General features: G+C 35.8%; 1 protein-coding gene across 1 annotated transcript; it reads left to right on the top strand.

The window, feature by feature from the left end:
- The first annotated feature begins 10,204 nt into the window (after positions 1 to 10,204).
- Positions 10,205 to 11,068, top strand: LOC146456454 (trace amine-associated receptor 1-like). Its single transcript, XM_085092749.1, has one exon. The coding sequence runs from the start codon at positions 10,205 to 10,207 to the stop codon at positions 11,066 to 11,068; it is 864 nt and encodes a 287-aa protein (XP_084948875.1).
- Positions 11,069 to 25,077: the final 14,009 nt, after the last annotated feature.

The following is a 25,077-nucleotide window of genomic DNA, read 5'->3' as shown; positions in this document are numbered from 1 at the left end:
TGAATTTGGGGGGAGGGGGGGTTTAATTTTTCATTTTATTCTGTCCAAGATTGTAGTAATAGTTTAGAATTCGAGTTAGCCATGTTGTTGTTATCTGTTGTGGTTCCACACCTGTGACGTATCATATCACGTGACCAAAATCGAAGCGTTCATGGCGGAAACTCTCCGAAGCGGCAAAATACGAAGTTTAACGTTAAAATTAACCACTAATATGCTTCTGAACTCGAATTTTTTTGTTTCCGACAACATTAGCGAAACATTGGAAAAGTTTTCCTGAAAAGGTGTTTTCTAGGCGGGAGTTACCCTTTAAGCACGCGTACGGCGGGGTGACGCGAAACTTTTCAGTATCGCACGATAAAGCGATGAGATAAGAATACTCTTTCCTCATGAGTTTAGTAACAATCAATCAAGCAAAAAATTGCGGTTTTGAATTTTTTTGGAACAAAAATTTTAAAAATTTAGGTGAAAATAACTATTTTCATCTTGTATACTGCCATTTACAGCTACAAAGTGGGCTTTTTCCCCATTCTGGCTAGTATAAAAACTTCCTTTGTAACCTCGCTCTCTTTGTAAATCACAAACCTAAAATGCGAGATGCAAATTCTCCTTTATCTATCTTTATCTCATCGATCACCATGTTTCGTTTCCCGTCCCCCGACTAATCCAAATCCTTCAAAGAACAATTACCGGCTCCCTTTTAAGTCTCTCTGACAGCTAAATGGCCTGCCCTTTGCACGCCTTCTCAAGTAATAGCAGCTAGTGACAAAATTGTTAGTCACCGGGAATATATATTCAAAGCTTGCTTTAAATTATTAAATCATTGATTGGTCAAATATTGACATTTTATTTTCATTTTTTTAACCGAGAGGTACAACCGAATACGAGAGCGTGGGGGAACAAAACGTATATTTTATCAGATGGAATTAAACATTCAGCTTGATTTTCAATGAAAACAATATTACTTTGTCTGTTTGTGCGTGTTCATGTTTTTGTTTGTTTGTTTGCTTACTTTAGCTGCAAACAAAGGCCCATTATTGCTTCTTAGTGTCCAAAGTTTGCATTAGCTAAACATTTTTTCTCATCCACTAATCCACTCTCTTCTTTTCCCTTTTAATTTCTCCATCTTGTGAGTGATTTTAAGGTTTATTGGACTTATAAAGTAAACGTTATAGTTCAAGTAAAAAAAAAAAATTCGTTAAACACATTTTCATGTAGTTTTCCACGCAAACATTTACAGTTGTAATCTCCTAACTCTGCTGGTTCTGTTGTTGTACTTCCTCAACCAACCTTTTCAATCAATATTTCTTTTTTCCGGCTTGACGCACGATGTTTTTTTTTTTGTATCTTTCTGGTCTAATCTTTCTGTTTTCGGTAGGTCCCATATTACTGAACTAACTTTGAAAGGTTTACAACTGAGATGGACCATTCAGTCGGTCGGTCGTAGTTTGAATAAGTAATAGCTCCCTATTTGAGAAACAATCAAAACGTTCCAATAGTTTTCTTATCTAATCATGCAGAATTTACATTTAAACTATGAATTTATATATTTTTTAACGTAATGTAAGGTAATAACGAAAGCCTTGAAACCTTAAATGTTTGAATTTTTGCTTATCTTCGCTCGTAATAATTGACAGCTTAATGATGAATACAATGCGTTAACTATTATCTTTAATACCAACTACAGCAACAAAAGGGGATTTTTCCCATTCTGGCCATTATAAAAACTTCCTTTTTAACCTCGCTCTCATTGTAAATCGCAAACCCCAACTACAAGATGCAAGTTCTCCTTTATCTATCTTTATCTTATCGCCGTGTTTCGTTTCCCGTCACTTGACTGACGCAAATCTTTCAAACAGTAAAACAGAACAATTGCGGGTTCCTTTAAAGTCTCTCTGACAGCTAATTTAACCTGACCTACTTACGCCTTCTCAAGTGATAGCAGCTAGTGACAAAATTGTTAGTCACAGGGAAGATATATTCAAAGTTTGCTTGAAATTATTAAATCATTGATTAGTCGAATATTAATTCTATTTTCCTCTTTTAACCGACAGGTCCAACCGACTAAGAGATAGTGGGGGAAGGAAAAAATATTTTATCAGAGGGAATTAAAAATTCAGCTTGATTTTCAATGAAAACAATCACTTTGTCTATTTGTGCGTGTTCATGTTTTTGTTTGTTTGCTTAATTTACGGAAGGTGTTTCAAAATTCCATCAAACGAAGGCCCACTATTGCTTCTTATTGTCTAAACGGTTTGCATTAGCTAAACATTTTTTCTCATCCACCGATCCACTCCCTTCGTTTTCCTTTTCTCTATCTTGCGAGTGATATTTAGGTTTATTGGACTCATAAAGTAAACGTTTGTGAGTAGTTCGAGTATACACGTACAAATTTTCATTGAACACAATTTCGTGTACTGGGTTTTCGACGCAAGTTTTTAAGCTCTTAACTCTGCTCTGTTGTTGGTACTTTCTGAACCAACCTTTTCAATCAATAGTTCTTTTGTCCGGCTTGATGCACGATCTTTTTTTTATGTATCTTTCTGATCTAATCTTTCTGTTTTCAGTAGGTCCCATAACATTACTGAGCTAAGTTTGAGAGGTTTTTAACTGAGATGGACCATTCAGTCGGTCGGTAATAGTTTGAATGAGTAATACTTCCCTATTTGAGAAATGGTCAAAACGTTAAAAATCTGATCTTTTTTGTATCTAAACACGCAGAATTTAAATTTAAACTATGAATTCAGTTAAAGAAATTAACGTGATGTAACGTAAGAAACGAACGATAAGAACAAAAGCCTTGAAACTGATAACGTTTGAATTCTTTACTTATGTAAGTTGCTTGTAATAATCGACAACTTGATGAAGTGTTCACTCCTCGGCAAGGTTGGGTTACTTTCATTTCTTTGGAGTTTTTTGTATTAAAGTTTCCTTTCATGGCTAGCTATACTTAAGTAAAGCGTTGTTGTTCAAGTGCGTTAAACACGGATGAAGCGAAATTTTTCAGTATCGCAAGATAAAGCGATGAGATAAGAATACTCTTTCCTCGTGAGTTTAGTAACTATCGATCACGCTAAAAAAAATGAGATTTTGAATTTTTTTTGGGAACAAATTTTCGAAAATTTAAGTGGAAATAATTATTTTCATGTTGCTGCTTAATCCATTACTGCCAACTCCACCTACAAAATGGGCTTTTTTATCCATTCTGGCTATTATAAAAGCTTCCTTCGTAATCTCGCGCTTTGTAAATCGCAAACTTTAAATGCAAGATGCAAATTCTCCTTTATCTGTACTGATCTCATTGTTATGTTTCGTTTCCTGTCACCCGACTCACGCAAATCTTTCAAAGAGTAAAAAAGAAAAATTACCGGCTTCCTTTTAAGTCTCTCTGACAGCTAAATAGCCTGCCCTTCTTACGCCTTTTTAAGTAACATCAGCCAGTGATAAAATTGTTAGTCACAGGGAAGATATATTCAAAGCTGGCTTGAAATTATTAAATCACTGATTGGTCGAATATTGACATTTTATTTTCCTTTCTTTAAACAACAGGTCCAACCGAATACGAGAGCGAGGGCGATAGAAAACGTAATACATTTTATAGGATGGAATTAAAAATTCAGCTTAATTTTCAATGAAAACAATATTACTTTGTCTGTTTGTACCTTTCCGTGTTTTTGTTTGCTTATAATTTACGGAAGGTGTTGCATAAGTCCATTTAAACGAAGGCCCATTATTGTCCAAACAGTTTGCATTAGCTAAACATAAGATTTTTTCTCATCCACAGATCCACTCTCTTCGTTTTCCTTTTCTCTATCTTGCGAGTGACTTTAAGGTTTATTGGACTCATAAAGTAAACGTTTGTGAGTAGTTCGAGTATACACACACAAGTTTTCATTGAACACATTTTCGTGTAGCTTTCGACGCAAGTTTTAAGCTCGTAACTCTGTTCTGTTGTTAGTAATGAATCAACCTTTTCAATCAACAATGCTATTCTCCGGCTTGACGCACGATCTTCTGTTTGTATCTTTCTGTTATATAGCACTTGCTTTGTTTTTAATTTTGCTTGTTATGAAAATCAAGCCTTTGGTAGCCTTAAAAGCAGATGGTGCCAGCTCAGTTTTAGTCAACGCAGGCTAGCCGATAGACACACTCCTTTCGCAAACAGTCGAATTGCTTTGGTCCCTGAATCGCACGGTTGTACCTACGAGACACTCTAAACTACCAATCCATCAGGTAAGTCATACTTCGCTCTACAAACTACGTATTTGTGTATAGCAGATGTATTATCGACCTGGGACAAACTGAGGCCAGCAATATTTGTTTTCCATGCCTGATTGCGTAGACCTGTTATTGGCCATTAGCTTTTATATTTGTCCTTGAAATCGCATCTACCCAGACCGATAGTTTGTCTGGGATCCGGCTTATTTTGCTTTGGCCCGTCTTTTTATGTACGATCTATAAGACGCATCAGGCGTGCCTATGTTGTTTACCTATCTTTCAGGATTACCGAAGGAGAATTAGTCAAATTGCATAAAAGCGTTTTGCATTTGTTTCCAGATGGTTTCAGGGGATATTTGCTGAGACAGTTTGAAATGTAGTCAGCTTCTTTAGCTGCTTGTTCAGTTTTACTCCCCCAAACTTTTGGAACGGTGTATTATTGCCTGAATTTGATTTCCCGAGCATCTGTTGTAGCTCTGAAAATCCATGATAGCTTAGTTTTGCCATTTTCTAAAGACTGGGATGAAAGTCAATTAAATTGACTTTCATCCCAGTCTCCCTCAGAACCTAAAATTCAATTTTTATCCGAAAAGATAGATTTCGCTGATAACTCTTCCAGTAACGTCTCGTGGCAAGTAGGTAACAAGTATGAAATTAGAACGGAGAAATTTAATTTTCTTAAAATTTTGTGATTCGAATTAGTTTTTTGCACCCCGAGCTGTGCTCGAAATCCAATGGCGAGATCGTGAATTTTGCAAGACTTGCAGCTGTTAGTTGTGAGGAATACAAATCATTCAAAACGTCCCAATTTGCTAGTTATAAACAATCATCATCATAATCATATCATATTTATGGCCCTTCACGTATGTTTATAATATGATCAATTGCAATCATAAACTTTAATTACTGTAATAAATCTGACAGAACAAAGTTTATATACTTTGAGCACTTATCGCAACATGGATTGCAGACCTGGCTCGTACTCACAGGCTCTTCTATACATATCAATGGAAAGTTCCATCTATCTTCTGTGAAATTATGTTAAAACATTTGGCGGAAATCCAGTTTCTGTTCCACAAGTGAGAGGTGAAAGTTGTGACATTCGACCAACACGGCCATATTTCCAACGAACATGTCATACAACAAATAATAATAATAATAATAATAATAATAATAATAATAATAATAATAATAATAATAATAATAATAATAATAATAATAATAATAAATAATAAATAATTTTATTTAATAAGAAATTCACAAGTTAAAAGTAGAAAAAAGAACTATTAAAAACTATTTACAGTTCGTTTCAATGAAAAAAGAGACAACTTTCAAGGCGATTTTTTTTAAAGAGGAAAAAATGTCATAATAATAATAATAGTAATAATAATAATAATAATAATAATAATTTACATTTATATACCGCAAACCTCTATATGGATATATTCAGTTGCGCTTCACAATATTGTTAAAATAGGAATATGTTCAGAGCAACTAAGAACACAAGAAACTGTTACAAACTACAAGCCCATACAATCAAAGCTAGCGATTACATAGTCAATAAACTAGTTAAAATACAAGACATTAATAAAAATCTATTTAAAGGCTAAATTAAAAAAATTAGTTTTAACAGCAATCTTGAAAGTGTCCAATGTCTTTATGTTGCGAATTTTTGAAGGCAAATGTTAGCAACAAACCAAGAAATGAGATAACTATCGCTAACTTCTCCACGAAGCAAGGTTGACCTGCCGTTGGATTTCTTTAAATGCTATTTGCCTTTATTTTGCACTTTAAATGGCAACTTTGCTCTTCCGACAACAAAAGGATTAGTTTTTCATTTAGGAAAAACGTTTGAGTTTAAACTGCGCTCAAGAAAACGCCAATTTTTTTTGTCACCATTTAATCCAAAATTCTGAAGCGCGTAACGCCTTCCGAACAGATATTCAACCGAAGCGAACGGTTAGGTCAGTCCCTTGGTTGAGGCTAGGCATTCAACCATTGTTTGGGTGTCCATAAAAATTGTCCAAGACGACAGCATAAAGTACACAAAATTAACCTGCAGCAGTTTTATGTATACATAAAGTAATAAGGTTTTTTATCTTTAAAATATCTTGGATAAGATATCCGTTTCTTTAAGCCGCCGTTACACGTTGAAACTTTTAGCTGAAACTTGTGTGCAACGGCGAACGAGACCAGTTTCACGAAGTGGTGTTACACGGTGAAACTCTTGTTTTTTCACCACTGAGACCGTTGCAAGCCGTTGCAGAAGTAGAAAGCGGTTCTACTTTTCGTGAAACTTGTCTCGCAACGGAAGTTCGAAAAAGTTTCACGAAACCGACCATGTTACACGGTGCAACGCCTGCTGAAACTTGTTTCGCAGCGCCGTTGCACACAAGTTTCAGCTCAAAGTTTCAACGTGTAACGGCGGCTTTAATCTCGGAAAGTGTAATCGTCCAAGAAAATTTTCGTGGTCTGTGGACTTCCAGACCTCAGCATGGTTATGGATTGATTTTTAAGTACAACAACGGATAGAGTAAGACTTTTGATAAGTACAACCAGGGCTAATGGCAGCTACAGCGAAATCACTGGTCATGCGATAATCACAACGGGTGGTTGCATCGCAGCAATATGCTGTCAATCAAAGTAAAGTTTTACTTCGGGTGGAAATCGCCTACATCCTAAATTCCTGCCAAATATTGGCTCCTTTTTATTTATTTTTTGTTTGTAAGATTTTATTTGTAAATTTATTTTTATGGATAAAAATGAAAATCTACAAATTTACTCTCTGAACACACACGGTAAATTCAAACGAGTCAACGTCCTTGCCGTCACGTTTATATGTGAAAAGTTGTCCCCATTGATCGAGTTGAAGTTTACCCTGTTTAAGAATTCATAAGATTACTTCAATATTCATAAACCCGCTACGCATTTAACTTTTATTTAGATTTCTTTCTTTTTTAATCACTCTCCCTCGTCACCTATTATTTAAATGTGTCCTTTTTGATATTAATTTTTTTCCTCAATACTCCTTCACAAGGCTAAACCAGACTTACTATTGTGACGATAATGTTCGCACTTATAATTTTCCGGCAAGCTTGCTACCCATGTACATGATACAAACACCTGGAAACGCTATGCTAAGGCCCGACTGTGGATTACTGCCGGATTAGTAGTAGTAGTAGTAGTAAGTGGTGGTGATGGTGGTGGTAGTAGTAGTAGTTAGTAGTAGTGGTGGTGGTGGTGGTGGTCGTAGTAGTAGTAGTAGTAGCAGTAATTGCTTTATTTGCATGACCACAAGATTTACAGTATTGCAAAAGCTTATATAATCTCATTACTAACAAAACAGTGTAAAGTATCATAACAATATATAATTAATTCTAAGTTACATCATCAATATCCAATAATAGCCTGTCACGTATAATCATACATGAAGAAATAAACTTCATAACCAGTTTGTTTACATTATAGTCTTTAGAGTTCATCAGTAGTTTCACAATGTCTGATGTCGATTTCGTTTGAATATCAGGTATCAATTTACTTATGTCTTCATAGAATGTCTGCCTCTGTAAAGAGTAGCAACTACATTGAAACAAGAAATGAGTTTCATTTTCCACTTGATTTGATTGACACAACTGACATAATCTTAACTCTCTAGGAAGATGATCTTTCTGATATCTACCAGCTTCAATTCTGAGTTTGTGGTTACTTAATTTAAACTTAACTAGGTTTCGTCTATCAGGAAAATTTCTTAAATGAGTTAAATAATTAGACGAAGAGTATTCATTCTTGAAAACCTTATAGAACTCTAACTTTTTTGAGTGTTCAAGGTTGTGTTGCCAGAAACGTAGATACTTGTTTTTCATATTAGTTTCAATTTGCTTTATTGTCTCATTGCTAAAATTTTCAGGATTTAGATCAGATGAATAGTATTTTTCTAACATGCCCATAAAATTGGAGTAAAAACCGGAATTATTAATGGAGTGTAAATGTTTTGACATCAGAAAAGATTGCTTAACGATAGAGTCATTCTCCTTATTGTTTAGGTAAACAAAGTATTTCATAATTTTTTGGTTTATTGCAATAAGTAATGGATATCGCCCTAACTCAGCCCTACATGCTAGGTTAGAGGCTTTGTTGTTTACCTCCAAATAGCGTTTGCAAAACTTTAAATGTACTTTTTCTAATGGGGAATTATCCCATGTTTTGAACTCCTGCTTCGTGTACATACCCCAAACCTCACTGTTATAGCTTAAGATCGAGAATATCATCGTGTCGAAGATCTGAGATGCTGTGTTGGGATTTAGTTTACTGAGGAGTGTGTGTTTTTGGATGTTAGAGAAGGCGTGCATGGCCTTTTCTTTTAAGTGATCTAACGCAAGAGTGAAATTTCCTGTTGGGGTTAGACGAGTTCCTAAATAAGTGTATTCCTGAACAATTTCAACAGGTTCAGTGTCTATTTTAAAATTAATGTCAACGGATTTCTTTGAGCGTTTCTGAAAGATCATTACTTTCGTCTTCTTAGGATTGATTTTTAGCATCCATGATTTGCAGTAAGAAGATAGCGTATTTAAACAGTTTTGCAATCCTGTTTTGGATCTCGATAGAATGATTAAATCATCAGCATACAGAAGTGAGTTTATTTTCGTTCCATTTGGGAGGACAAATGGATCAGAAAGCGCGTTTTGAAATGAATATGGCAGATTGTTAATATAAAAGTTGAATAACAGAGGACTTAGAATACACCCTTGACGAACACCCTTGGAGTACGAGAAAGATCGTGTTTTGTTGTCTCCAATTCTTATAGAACAGGAAGAATTACAATAAAGAGTTTTAATTAGATTGTAAAATTGTCCTCCAATGCCAGCACCGACTAGCTTTTAAAATAAACCAACGTGCCAGACGGAGTCAAAAGGCTGGCGGAAATCTACGAAACAGGCATAGACCCTTTCTTTGTGATAGTGAACGTATTTATCTAGCAGGGCTCGAAGAGTAAAAACATGGTCTGCAGTGCGGTTTTCAGGCAGAAAGCCAATTTGTGAGTTATGTAATATTTGGTTTTCTTTTAAATAAGAGTGTAGACGTTGATTTAAGATTGAGCAGAACAGTTTTCCGAGGCAACTTGATACACAGATGCCCCTGTAGTTTGTCGGATCATTCTTGTCACCAGATTTGTAAATGGGGGTTATCAGGCCTTGGCACCATACATCTGGCATCTGTCCAGATTTTAGGATATGATTGAAAAGTTTGATGTAAAGAGGCATTAGTGTTTCAAGGCTCGCTTTGATCATTTCGTTCCTTATTCTGTCGGAAAAGGGCGATTTCTTATTTTTTAATTTTTTCACAGCTTGACGTATTTCCTGTTGAGTTATTACATGGTCTAAGGAGTTAAGTTGGTCTTTTCCTTTTTCTAATTGTTGTAGCTCATTATAAATTTTTTCTTGATGTGTAGATGGTTTTGGCTCGTCGGAGTGTAAATATTGAAAGTGTTCTAACCATTTGTCTTCTGGTATTGAAGGAGGATTTTTGTTGGGGATTGGGTAGTAGTAGTAGTAGTAGTAGTAGTAGTAGTAGTAGTAGTAGTAGTAGTAGTAGTGGTGGTGGTGGTGGTGGTGGTGGTGGTAGTAGTAGTAGTAGTAGTAGTAGTAGTAGTAGTAGTAGTAGTAGTAGAAGTAGCAGCAGTAGTAGTAGTAGTAGTAGTAGTGGTGGCGGTGGTGGTGGTGGTGGTGGTAGTAGTAGTAGTAGTAGTAGTAGTAGTAGCAGGAGTAGTGGGTTGTTGTTGTAACGTTGTTGTAATAACATTCTGCTTGTTATTCAGCCAATTGAAAGCTTTCCATTCGTAGTTTTTAATTTTGTTTTGTTCCTTTTTATTTTAGTTGTCATTTGATCCTGCATAAAGGCTGCGACCGGACGCTGTAAGTGATCCCAAATGATTAACTCTACCGTACGTAAACACCAGGAGGCTCCTGTATTGTCTCTCTGCTCTGCCAACATGGGTTTTCAGAGACATTATAATCCTTTAATCTCTCTTTCTGTAAATGCTATTTTATCATTGTTTACACTGTTTGGAAATATACTGATTCTCATCGCTCTTCAAAAAGCTTCATCTCTTCATCCGCCATCCAAACTTCTATTCCGTTGTCTCTCGACCACAGATCTTTGTGTCGGACTTATATCTCAGCCACTGCGTATTGTTTATCATGCGTCGCTTGAGAACAAGAACTGGAGAGGCGTTTGTGGAATAACTGAAGCTTTATCTAACACTTCTAACGCTGTAATGTGTGGAGAATCAATCACCATACTGACTGCAATAAGTGTGGACAGACTACTGGCTTTAATGCTGGGGTTACGATATAGGGAGGTTGTGACTTTAAAACGCGTTCGTTTATTTGTAATATATTCGTGGATTCAAAGCTTAGCTTTTCCCCTGACCTATTTGTGGGACAAGCGCTTGTTCTACATATGGGGTTCTGCATGGATTTTCTTTTGTTTAACTATTTCAACTTGTTGTTACTTGAAAATTTACATGATCATTCGTCATCAACAAGCACAAGTCGGGGACGAAACTCAAGGAAACAGTCTTGGTGCATCAGCGATTAATATGGCCCGCTACAAAAAGACTGTTACCAGTGCATTGTGGATACATTCAGCTTTAGTTATTTGTTATCTGCCATATACTATTGCAACTGTCGTCTTCACTTTTCACGGTTCTCTGTCGAATATTGTTTGGAGTGCTACTGGAATTTTAGTCTTTTTGAACTCAACGCTCAACCCATTTCTTTACTGTTGGAAAAAAAGGGAAGTTAGACAAGCGGCGAAAAATACAATTAGAAATGTTTTTTGTTGTTCACAATAAGCAAAACTTAAAAGCCTATATTGCCAACTTTCACAAAGATCGTCATGAATAATAATAATAATAATAATAATAATAATAATAATAATAATAATAATAATAATAATAATAATAATAATAATAATAACATGTCATTGTAGCTGCAATACCGCAGTTTGCTAATTGGGGACACTTATCTAACCTATTAGTATGGATTCTAAATCCTAAAATCATATTAAAATTGTGTAAGATGCTTTAATAATTATATATAGAAGAAAGATCCCTGCAGTTAGTACGCAACTTAAGTAGTTGCGAAAAGAAAGCCTGAAAAAAATTCAGGCCCGAACAGGATTCAAACCCATGACCTCTGCGATGCCGGCCAGTGCAGTGCTCTACCAACTCAGCTATCAAGTCAACTGAAAGCTGGTCATTCTGTGAGTTCGTAATATAGTGAATAAATGAATGTGAATATATGAAACATAAATTTAAACTGCGGATGAAAGATTAAATAGAAGGAAGATTCTCGCAGGTAGTACGCAACTTTTTTAGGCAAATTTTTTAGGCTTTCTTTTCGCAACTGCTGAAGCTGCCTGCTGTACTACCTGCGAGGATCTTTCTTCTATTTAATCTTTCATCCGCAATTCAAATATATGTTTCATATATTCACATTCATTAACTCATTAGAGCGGTTTTCAATGGAATGTCGAAAGTAATTTTGAGTTGCTTTGGTTTTCCATTTCTACGCTTTGTGATTGGTTCACAAAACTCGCGTCACCTTCTCAACCAATGGGAATCCAAACCAAAAGCAATCGTGTTTTCGCCGCACGCGTTTTCCCGCGCTTGGAGCCAGTTACATGTATTTGCCTCGAATTCTGATTGGCTCCAGTCGTTGTGTTGTTTACATCTGTTACAGTTGGCCAGAGTAATTACTTTGCAAACCGCTCTATAGAGCCATAAACCCTAATTATTGATCCTAAACCTAAATCCAAATCGCATAATTATATAATATATGGCAAGTGAGTTTTAAACGAGTTCTAAATTAAAATCGTGAATCCTAATCGCGTCCTGAAACCGGCCGACAAGGTTTAAATAGTATACATAAGTTGGGACTATGTAATGTTGAAAACATGAGCAGCAGTATTTTTCGGGATTTAAAACCACAAGGCGCAGCCGAGTGGTTTTAGACCGGATAAAACACGGGCTGCAATTTTTTTGAACGGCTTCAAAAACATTCCTGGAAAAACGTGTGTCAAGAGAGTTCATAACAGTGATGCTTTTGTGAACGTTGAAAATTAGCATACGAGAAAAACATTAAACACTGCATACTATTAAGAAGGAGATTTTATCGGGTTTTAAACCACTGCACGTGATGTTTTATCGACCATTTGATACGTCAATAGGCTAATGAATTATTAATGAGTTTTTGAAGGAATTACTTACTGTACATATCCAAATCCAAACGGAAGTAATCAGAAAGGATTCTGCCAACAATACAGAAAGTTTTGCTGTTTGGACTAAGAGAATTTACCCACATGAAAAAAACTGAGCCGGAAAGAGAAAAGCAATTTTTTTCACACTGTAGATATTTCTTCGTTCTACAGACAGGACACAAAAAGGTTGAACCACATCTGACAGTCTGTCATCTCATTGCTCAATTATTTAACAATTACTGGCCAAATCGAAGGTGAAATAAATATTGGTGAATCGATTCTTTTCGGGGATTATTTGCCAATATTCTCTCAAATTATAAGCTGTAAACTCACAAAACATACAGTCAGTCTCTTTTACTTCTACACGACTTCTTTTTGCCAGTGGCCCTATTTACATCCGAAATGTATTTACTTATAGACAGACTAATTATAGTTTGAGGGGGAAAAGAACTATGCTGCCTGAGCAGCCCAGCTTTAACCTTAAGAGAATGTAAAGTTATTTCTTCTATCTAGCCTGTAAGCTCTGAAACAGTTTGCTCAAATTAAGGAAAGTTACGTCCACCTCACGTTTTAAGAAAACATTGTTTGATCAGGTTTTTTGGTTTCTTATTATAACATAAGTACGTTGTTATGTAATTTTTGCGTAGAATACGTTTTACATTGTAAATACTGCTTTTTATCCCATGCCATAGAGAATACAGCCAATCAGAAAGCTAGAAACCCGTTGCATATTATGCGGTATGCAACGGGTTGTATTCCACGAAAAAAATCCCAGCGTTTCTTGCGGCCTACAAAGGCTTTTATACATTTAATGAGCGGTACCTATTTACGTTTTTTAATTTTTTGTCAAATTATGTGACTTTCAAGAAACGTTGAGAATCTGTTGAATATTTTTTCACTAATTGTATTTGTTGTTAAAGAATTAAAGAGTGACGTTTTGTGTTAATCCAATAAGTGGCATGGGATAAATAAGGTTAGCTATGCAAAGCTTTCTAGTGGTATAGTGAGAATGTCCCACTCGTGACCTGATGTTTCTCTGTAAACATACTCGCCTAAAGGATCGTGTGTATACTAAGAAAAATCAAGTCACTCGTGGTATATTTCACGGTATACCACTCGAAAGCATTGCATAACTAGTACATCTTAAATGTATGTGACTTTGACACTTTTACGTAATTAATGTTATTATATATATTTGACATGTATGCACTACGAACGAGCTATTAGCTCTGAGGCCTTACGTGTTCAAATAAATGATGATGTTGATTGCTGAGCCTGTTGCCACAGCGAGGGAGCCGGGAGCAACCGATCAAGGCAGCTCTCTGATCGGCAAAAATACGTACACATGGAGGCTTTCGTTCACCTTTCTTGCAAAATACAAAGCATTGTGGTTACGGTAAGATCAAAAGTGGTGAGGCCTTGCCGTTCATTTTGTGTATACCACAATGCAACGCGATCCTTTGCCCTGCTCGCTCTTGGTCGACTGAGCTCGTATAGAGCCAATAGCGAGATCGAGGTGACTATTTTCTCCTTATTAATGCCCCACAATTTTGCGGAATATTTTCACTTCGTTTATATTTTCTAAACTGCATTCCTTTCAATTTCAGAACCCACTATTGATATTTAGGCTTAAATTATATCCTCGAGGTAACAATAAATGAAAGCAAATTCGCGAAAGTTATGTTTATGATTACCCGGGTTAAGTATCTCAAACTTTGTCAATTTTTAGTTGAAGTTTTCCGCGCGTCGGCAGACCTCTCGCAGCCAGATAGCCCTGAATACTGTGCCGAAATCGCTGAGACAGCGTATTTCCAATCGTGTAATCTTTCATATAGTCTCTGATTGCAATGGGGAAAACTGCGTTTCAGGTGAGCTGAACTCTTGAATATGTGAATGATATTTTAAATGTTTTACTGGATATTTCAAATGACAAGCTTGACTTGGCAACATTTTATTTAATTTCACATTTTTTATGATTGGATATGCCATTAAATACACTTTTAGTTGCTATTCTTGCCTCATATAGACACCATGGGCCAATTCTGATTTCACTCACACGAGACATCTAATGTTAATTGTTTATTTAGAACGAGTCAGCCAGCCATCTGAAGAATGTAACCTAATGCAACAACACTCAATCATTGAAAATTCAACATGAAAAATAAAATATGCATGTAACTGTTCCTAAGCTAAGAATTGTTCCATGCCAGATAAAAAACACACACTAATAAAACACCATTTAGAAGGTGATGACATCATCTGACGTAGTAGCGGATTGCCAAATGGCGGCCATCTTGGATCCGCCATATTGGATTTCTAGATTTTACCAAAACTTCAGTAAAGCGCCAAAATTAAGCGGAAAGTAAAAAAAACAATAACGAAACACTAATATGAGCTAGAGACACAAACGTTATAGTAAGAAAAGTAATTTTTCTTCATTTTATTTAAAGGAATTTCCATTTTCTGAAAAAAAAAAACCTGTCTGTCATAAATCGGTTGCCATGGTAACATCAAAGTCAAATGAGCGCTAACCGACCATACGAAATTTTTCCCAGATAACTTTTCGTAAAAGTGCTGACGTTTCATGGCGTTTGGTAAAATACCAAAAACGTCCGTCATATTCAAAGTCGCCGCTGGCAGAAGCCACACCCCGCCTTAGATAGGGTTAAATTTTATTTGACTTGACCGAAAATGCGATGCAAATTACCTTTTGTCAAGTAATGAATGAACTACCTGTCACTAGCAATTTTCCCATTTTCTTATCAACGAAAACGATAAAGAAAGAGGCAGGGAATTTTGCTGTTACAGCTACGGAAGGGCGCTTTTATATATTTGACGTTGTTCTCTCGGTAGCTTATCACAATATTAATAGCCCAATTTCGATATATTAAAATTCAGGCTGAAACAATAGCATCACCTCGAGGTTTATTCCCCGGAGCCTCGCAGTGACGTTTATTGGGCTATTTGACAATTTTCCTCAACTAACTAACTATAAAAAATAAGTAGGAAATGTTCCTTTTATATTCTTTGTAGGTCCCATAACATTACCGAGCTAAGTTTGAGAGGTTTTCAAGTGAGATGGACCACTCATTCGGTGCAGTCGTAGTTTGAATGAGTAATACTTGCCTATTTGAGAAACAGTCAAAACGTTAAAGTTCTAATCTTTTCTTATCTAATCACGCAAAATTTAAATTTAGACTATGAATTCAGTTAAAAATTTTTTTGTTATGTACCGTAAGAAACAAACGATAAGAACGAAAGCCTTGAAACCTAAAATAATTGACTTGTTTGCTTACCTTTGATCGTAATAATTGCGAGCCTAATGATGTCTTGCCGACTCGGCAAGGTTGGGTTAGTTTCATTTCTTTGGGGTTTTTTAATAGCTGCTAAATTAAAGTCCATGGTTGTTCAGTTGCGTTAACGTTAAGCACTGATGTCTCGAGACTTTTCAGTATCGCACGATAAAACGAGTAGATTAGGATACTTTTTCGTTGGTTTAATGAAGTTATAACTATCAATCACGCAAAAAATGCGGATTGAATTTTTTTAACAATTTAACATTAAGATTGAGGTGAAAATAATTATTATCATCTTGTTGCATAATCCAACGAATCCAATGCGTTAATTATGTATACTGCCAATTAAAGCTACAAAATGGGATTTTTTCCCATTCTGGCTATTATAAAAACTTCCTTTGTAACCTCGCCCTCTTTGTAAATCGCAAACCCCAAATGCGAGATGCAAATTCTTATTTATCCATCTTTATCTCATCGCCATGTTTCGTTTCCCGTCACCCAACTAACCCCAAATCTTTCAAAGAGTAAAAAAGAACAATTACCGGCTTCCTTTTGAGTCTCTCTGGCAGCTAAATGGCCTGCCCTTTGCAAGCCTTCTTAAGTGATCGCAGCTAGTGACAAAATTGATAGTCACGGGGAACATATATTCAAAGCTGGCTTGAAATTATTAAATCATTGATTGGTAGAATATTAACATTCTATTTTCCTCTTCCTAACCGACAGGTCTAACCGACTACGTAGCGTTAGCGAAGAAAAACGTATATTTTATCAGACGGAATTAAGAATTCAGCTTGATTTTCACTGAAAACAATATTACTTTGTCTGTTTGTGCGTGTTCATGTTTTTGTTTGTTTGTTTGCTTAATTTACGGGAGGTGATTTAAAACTCCATTAAACGAAGTCCCATTATTGCTTCTTATTGTCCAAACGGTTTGCATTAGCTAAACATTTTTTCTCATCCACCGATCCACTCTCTTATTTTCCCTTTTCTCTATCTTGCGAGTGATTTTAATCTTTATTGGACTCATAAAGTAAACGTTTGTAAGTAGTACGAGCATACACGTACAAAGTTTCATTGAACACATTTTGGCGTAGTTTTCGACGCAAGTTTTTAAGCTCTCAACTCTGCTCTGTTGTTGGTACTTCCTGAATCAACCTTTTCAATCAATAATGCTATTCTCCGGCTTGACGCACGATCTTTTTTTGTATATTTATGATCTCGTTTTTCTGTTTTCAGTAAGACTCCCATAACATTACCGAGCTAAGTTTGAGTGATTTTTAACTGACATGGACCACTGTTATTCAGTTGGTCGGTAAAAGTTTGAATGAGTGGTACTTCCCTATTTGAGAAACGGTCAAAACGTTAAAGTTCTGATCTTTTCTTATCTAAAAAAGTTAACGTTATGTAACGTAAGAAGCAAACGTTAAGAACGAAAGCCTTGAAACTTAAAATGTTTGAATTCTTTACTTATCTTTGCTTCAAATAATTGACAACTTAATGAAGTCTTCACGCCTCGGCAAGGTTGGGTTACTTTCATTTCTTTGGAGTTTTTTTGTATTAAATTTTCCTTTCATGCCTATACTTACGTAAAGCGTTGTTGCTTAAGTGCGTTAAACGCGAAAATAGGAATACTCTTTTCTCGTGAGTTTAGTAACTATCGATCTCGCCAAAAAAATGCGGTTTTAAATTTTTTTGGGACAAATTTACAACAATTTAAGTTGAAATAATTATTTTCATGTTGCTGCTTAATCCATTACTGCCAACAAAAGCTACAAAATGGGATTTTTTCCCATTCTGGCTATTACAAAAAGTTGATTTTGATTTGTAATTTCGCTTTCTTTGTAAATTGCAAACTCCAAATGCAAGATGCAAATTCTCATTTATCTGTTTTTATCTCATTGTTATGTTATGACAAAATTGTTAGTCACAGGGAAGATATATTTTAAGCTGGCTTGAAATTATTAAATCATTGATTGGTCGAATATCAACATTTTATTTTCCTTTCTTTAAACGACAGGTCCAACCGACTACGAGAGCGAGGGCGATGGAAAACGCTGTACATTTTATCGGATGGAATTAAAACTGAATTCAGCTTGATTTTCAATGAAAACAATATTACTTTGTCTGTTTGTACGTTTCCGTGTTTTTGTTTTCTTATAATTTACGGAAGATGTTACTTAAGTCCATTTAAACGAAGGCCCATTATTGCTTCTTATTGTCCAAACGGTTTGCATTAGTCTCATCCAACGATCCACTCTCTTCGTTTTCCTTGTCTCTATCTTGCGGGTGATTTTAAGGTTTATAAGACTCATAAAGTAAACGTTTGTGAGTCATTCAAGTATAAATGCACAAATTTTTATTGAACACATTTCGTGTAGTTTTCGAAGTAAGTTTTTAAGCTCGTAACTTTGGTCTTTTGTTGCTACTTCCTGAATCAACCTTTTCAATCAATAATGCTATTCTCTGGCTTGGCGCACGATCTTCTGTTTGTATTTTTCTTTTTTATAGCAGTTGCTTTGTTTTAATTTTGGTTGTTATGAAAATCAAGCCTTTGGTAGCCTTAAAAGCAGATGGTGCCAGCTCAGTTTATGTCAACACAGGCTAGCCGATAGACACACTTCTGTTGCAAACAGTCGAATTGTTTTGGTCCCTGAATCGCACGGTTGTACCTACGAGACACTCTAAACCACCAATCTATCAGGTAAGTCATATTTTGCTATGCAAACTACCCATTTGTGTATAGAAGATGTATTATCTATTTGTATTCTATTTGTTATCTATTTGTTTTCCAAGTCTGATTGCGTATTTCGTATGGGGGCAGCAGACGTATTATTGACTTCTACCCAGAACGATAGTTTGTCTGGAATCCGGCTTTAATGCCTCGGACCAGTCTTTATACATACGATCTACGGGCCGCATCAGGCGTACCTATGTTGTTTGTTTAGCTCTATATCTTTCTGGATCACGCAAAAAGAATTAGTCAAATCACTTAAAAGCGTTTTGAAATGTAGTCAGCTTGTTCAGTTTTACTCATCTAAACTTTTGGAACAGTGTATTATTACCTGAATTTGATTTCCCGAGCATCTGTTGTACCTTCGAAAATCCTTGATAGCTTAGTTTTGCCAGTTTTCTAAAGACTGAGATGAAAGTCAATTAACAGCGACTCTCCCCCAGAACCTAAAACTCAATTTTTATCAGAAAAGATAGATTTCGCTGATAACTGTTCCATTAACTGAACGTCTCGTGGCAAGTAGGTAACAAGTATAAAATAAGAAGGGAGAAATTTAATTTTCTTAAAATTTTGTGATTCGAATCAGGTTCTCGCACCCCGGGCTGTGCTCGAAATCCAATGGCGAGATCGTGAATTTTGCAAGACTTGCAGCTGTTAGTTCTGAAGAATACAGATCATTAAAAACCTCCCAATTCGCTAGTTATAAACGATCATCATCATAATCATATCATATCATGACCCTTCACGTATGTTTATAATATCGTCAATTGCAATCATAAACTGACTTTTATAATTACTGACGGCACAAAGTTTATCTACTTAATTTGAGTACTTATCGCAATATGGATTTAGCTCAAGTTAATGTTCAGAGGAATGAATTGCAAAAGTGGCAGTAGTAGTAGTAGTAGTAGTAGTAGTAGTAGTAGTAGTAGTAGTAGTAGTAGTAGTAGTAGTAGTAGTAGTAGTAGTAGTAGTAGTAGTAGTAGTAGTAGTAGTAGTAGTAGTAGTAGTAGTAGTAGTAGTAGTAGTAGTAGTAGTAGTAGTAGTAGTAGTAGTGGTAGTGGTAGTGGTAGTGGTAGTGGTAGTGGTAGTGGTAGTAGTAGTAGTAGTAGTAGTGGTAGTAGTAGTAGTAGTAGTACTACTACTACTACTACTACTACTACTAGCAGGAGTAGTGAGTTGTTGTTGTTGTTAACGTTGTTGTAATAGCATTCTGCTTGTTATTCAGCCAATTGAAAGCTTTCCATTCGTATTTTTTTATTTTGTTTTATTCCTTTTTGTTTTAGTTGTCATTTGGTCCTGCATCAAAGCTGCGACCGGACGCTGTAAGTGATCGCAAATGATTAACTCTACCGCACGTAAACACCAAGAAGCTCCTGTATTGTCTCTCTGCTCTGCCAACATGGGTTTTCAGAGACATTATAATCCTTTAATCTCTCTTTCTGTAAATGCTATTTTATCATTGGTCGCACTGTTGGGAAATATACTGATTCTAATCGCTCTTCAAAAAGTTTCATCTCTTCATCCGCCATCCAAACTTCTACTCCGTTGTCTCTCGACCACAGATCTTTGTGTCGGACTTATATCTCAGCCACTGCGTATTGTTTATCGAGCGACGCTTGAGAACAAAAACTGGAGAGGCGTTTGTGGAATAACTGAAGCTTTATCTAACACTTCTAACGCTGTAATGTGTGGAGAATCAATCACCATATTGACTGCAATAAGTGTGGACAGACTACTGGCTTTAATGTTGGGGTTACGATACAGGCAGGTTGTGACTTTAAAACGCATTCGTTTATTTGTAATATATTCGTGGATTCAAAGCTTAGCTTTTCCCCTAACCTATTTGTGGGACAAGCGCTTGTTCTACATATGGGGTTCTGCATGGATTTTCTTTTGTTTAACTATTTCAACTTGTTGTTACTTGAAAATTTACATGATCATTCGTCATCAACAAGCACAAGTCGGGGACGAAACTCAAGGAAACAGTTTCGGTGCATCAGCGATCAATATGGCTCGCTACAAAAAGACTGTTACCAAAATACAAAGCATCGTGGTTACGGTAAGGTCAAAAATGGTGAGGCCTTGCGGTTCATTTTGTGTATACCACAATGCAACGCGATCCTTTGCCCTGCTCGCTCTTGGTCGACTGAGCTCGTATAGAGCCAATAGCGAGATCGAGGTGACTATTTTCTCCTTATTAATGCCCCTCAATTTTGCGGAATATTTTCACTTGGTTTATATTTTCTAAATTGCATCCCTTTTAATTTCAGAACCCCTTATTGGTATTTAGGCTTAAATTATATCCTCGAGGTAACAATAAATGAAAGCAAATTCGCGAAAGTTATGTTTATGATTACCCGGGTTAAGTATCTCAAACTTTGTCAATTTGTTAGTTGAAGTTTTCCGCGCGTCGGCAGACTTCTCGCAGCCAGATAACGCTGAAATCGCTGCGCTCAAATCGCTGAGACAGCGTATTTCCAATCGTGCAATCTTTCATATAGTCGACTCTGATTGAAAAAGGGAAAACTGCGTTTCAGGTGAGCTGAACTCTTGAATATGTGAATGATATTTTAAATGTTTTACTGGATATTTCAATTGACAAGCTTGACTTGGCAACATTTTATTTCATTTCAGATTTTTCATGATTGGATATGCCATTAAATACACTTTTAGTTGCTATTCTTGCTTCACATAGACACCATGGGCCAATTCTGACTTAACTCACAGGAGACATTTAATGTGAATTGTTTATTTAGAACGAGTCAGCCAGCCATCTGAAGAATGTAACCTAATGCAACAACACTCAATCATTGAAAATTCAACATGAAAAATAAAATATACATGTAACTGTTCCTAAGCTAAGAATTGTTCCATGCCAGATAAAAAACACACACTAATAAAACACCATTTAGAAGGTGATGACATCATCTGACGTTGTAGCGGACTGCCAAATGGCGGCCATCTTGGATCCGCCATATTGGATTTCTAGATTTTACCAAAACTTCAGTAAAGCGCCAAATTTGAGCAAAAAGTAAACAAAACCAATAACGAAACACTAATATGAGCTAGAAACACAAACGTTACAGTAAGAAAAGTAATTTTTCTTCATTTTATTAAAAGGAATTTTCATTTTCTGAAAAAAAAAAACCTGTCTGTCATAAATCGGTTGCCATGGTAACATCAAAGTCAAATGAGCGCTATCCCGACCATACGAAATTTTTCCCAGATAACTTTTCGTAAAAGTGCTGACGTTTCATGGCGTTTGGTAAAATACCAAAAACGTCCGTCATATTCAAAGTCGCCGCTGGCAGAAGCCACACCCCGCCTTAGATAGGGTTAAATTTTATTTGACTTGCCCGAAAATGCGATGCAAATTACCTTTTGTCAAGTAATGAATGAACTACCTGTCACTAGCAATTTTCCCATTTTCTTATCAACGAAAACGATAAAGAAAGAGGCAGGGAATTTTGCTGTTACAGCTACGGAAGGGCGCTTTTATATATTTGACGCTGTTCTCTCGGTAGCTTATAGCACCATTAATAGCCCAATTTCGATATAATAAAATTCAGCCTGAAACAATAGCATCACCTCGAGGTTTATTCCCCGGAGCCTCGCAGTGACGTTTATTGGGCTATTTGACAATTTTCCTCAACTAACTAACTATAAAAAATAAGTAGGAAATGTTCCTTTTATATTCTCTGTAGGTTCCATAACATTACCGAGCTAAGTTTGAGAGGTTTTCAAGTGAGATGGACCACTCATTCGGTGCAGTCGTAGTTTGAATGAGTAATACTTACCTATTTGAGAAACAGTCAAAAAGTTAAAGTTCTAATCTTTTCTTATCTAATCACGCCGAATTTAAATTTAAACTATGAATTCAGTTAAAAGAAATTTTAACGTTATGTACCGTAAAAAACGAACGATAAGAACGAAAGCCTTGAAATCTAGAATAATTGACTCGTTTGCTTACCTTTGTTCGTAATAATTGCGAGCCTAATGATGTCTTGCCGACTCGGCAAGGTTGGGTTAGTTTCATTTCTTTGGGGTTTTTTAATAGCTGCTGAATTAAAGTGCATGGTTGTTCAGTTGCGTTAACGTTAAGCACTGATGTCTCGAGAATTTTCAGTATCGCACGATAAAACGAACGGATTAGGATACTTTTTCGTTGGTTTAATGAAGTTATAACTATCAATCACGCAAAAAATGCGGATTGAATTTTTTTAACAATTTAACATTAAGGTTGAGGTGAAAATAATTATTATCATCTTGTTGCTTAATCCAATGAATCCAATGCGTTAATTATGTATACTGCCAATTAAAGCTACAAAATGGGATTTTTTCCCATTCTGGCTATTATAAAAACTTCCTTTGTAACCTCGCCCTCTTTGTAAATCGCAAACCCCAAATGCGAGATGCAAAATTCTTATTTATCCATCTTTATCTCATCGCCATGTTTCGTTTCCCGTCACCCAACTAACCCCAAATCTTTCAAAGAGTAAAAAAGAACAATTACCGGCTTCCTTTTGAGTCTCTCTGGCAGCTAAATGGCCTGCCCTTTGCAAGCCTTCTTAAGTGATCGCAGCTAGTGACAAAATTGATAGTCACGGGGAACATATATTCAAAGCTGGCTTGAAATTATTAAATCATTGATTGGCAGAATATTAACATTCTATTTTCCTCTTTCTTACCGACAGGTCTAACCGACTACGTAGCGTTAGCGAAGAAAAACGGATATTTTATCAGATGGAAATAAGAATTCCGCTTGATTTTCACTAAAAACAATATTACTTTGTCTGTTTGTGCGTGTTCGTGTTTTTGTTTGTTTGTTTGCTTAATTTACGGAAGGTGATTTAAAACTCCATCAAACGAAGGCCCATTATTGCTTCTTATTGTCCAAACGGTTTGCATTAGCTAAACATTTTCCTCATCCACCGTTCCACTCTCTTTTTTTTCCTTTTCTCTATCTTGCGAGTGATTTTAATCTTTATTGGACTCATAAAGTAAACGTTTGTGAGTAGTTCGAGCATACACGTACAAAGTTTCATTGAACACATTTTGGCGTAGTTTTCGACGCAAGTTTTTAAGCTCTCAACTCTGCTCTGTTGTTGCTACTTCCTGAACCAACCTTTTCAATCAATAATGCTATTCTCCGGCTTGACGCACGATCTTTTTTTGTATATTTATGATCTCGTTTTTCTGTTTTCAGTAAGACTCCCATAACATTACCGAGCTAAGTTTGAGTGATTTTTAACTGACATGGACCACTGTTATTCAGTCGGTCGGTAATAGTTTGAATGAGTGGTACTTCCCTATTTGAAAAACGGTCAAAACGTTAAAGTTCTGATCTTTTCTTATCTAATCACGCAGAATTTAAATTTAAACTATGAATTCAGTTAAAAAAAATTAACGTTATGTAACGTAAGAAGCAAACGTTAAGAACGAAAGCCTTGAAACTTAAAATGTTTGAATTCTTTATTTATCTTTGCTTGAAATAATTGACAACTTCATTAAGTCTTCACGCCTCGGCAAGTTTGGGTAACTTTCATTTCTTTAGCGTGAGTTTGTTTGTATTAAATTTTCCTTTTATGGCTATACTTACGTAAAGCGTTGTTGTCCAAGTGCGTTTAACGCGAAAATAGGAATACTCTTTCCTCGCGAGTTTAGTAACTATGCGGTTTTGAATTTGTTTAGGACAAATTTACAAACATTTAAAGTTGAAATATTTATTTTCATGTTGCTGCTTAATCCATTACTGCCAACAACAGCTACAAAATGGGATTTTTTTCCCATTCTCGCTATTATAAAAACTTGATTTTGATTTGTAATTTCGCTTTCTTTGTAAATCACAAACTCCAAATGCAAGATGCAAATTCTAATTTATCTGTATTTATCTCATTGTTATGTTATGACAAAATTGTTAGTCACAGGGAAGATATAATTTAAGCTGGCCTGAAATTATTAAATCATTGATTGGTCGAATATCAACATTTTATTTTCCTTTCTTTAAACGACAGGTCCAACCGACTACGAGAGCGAGGGCGATGGAAAACGCTGTACATTTTATCGGATGGAATTAAAACTGAATTCAGCTTGATTTTCAATGAAAACAATATTACTTTGTCTGTTTGTACCTTTCCGTGTTTTTGTTTGCTTATAGTTTACGGAAGATGTTACTTAAGTCCATTTAAACGAAGGCCCATTATTGCTTCTTATTGTCCAAACGGTTTGCATTAGTCTCATCCACCGACCCACTCTCTTCGTTTTCCTTGTCTCTATCTTGCGAGTGATTTTAAGGTTTATAAGACTCATAAAGTAAACGTTTGTGAGTCATTCAAGTATAAATGCACAAATTTTTATTGAACACATTTTCGTGTAGTTTTCGAAGTAAGTTTTTAAGCTCGTAACTTTGGTCTTTTGTTGCTACTTCCTGAATCAACCTTTTCAATCAATAATGCTATTCTCTGGCTTGGCGCACGATCTTCTGTTTGTATTTTTCTGTTTTATAGCAGTTGCTTTGTTTTTAATTTTGGTTGTTATGAAAATCAAGCCTTTGGTAGCCTTAAAAGCAGATGG

The sequence above is a fragment of the Pavona decussata genome, unplaced genomic scaffold (assembly GCF_977016875.1).
Source record: "Pavona decussata unplaced genomic scaffold, jaPavDecu1.1 SCAFFOLD_254, whole genome shotgun sequence".
In the NCBI taxonomy this organism is placed as follows: domain Eukaryota; kingdom Metazoa; phylum Cnidaria; class Anthozoa; order Scleractinia; family Agariciidae; genus Pavona; species Pavona decussata.
The sequence above is the reverse complement of the archived record's forward strand: the minus strand, read 5'-3'. Positions and strand labels throughout refer to the sequence as shown.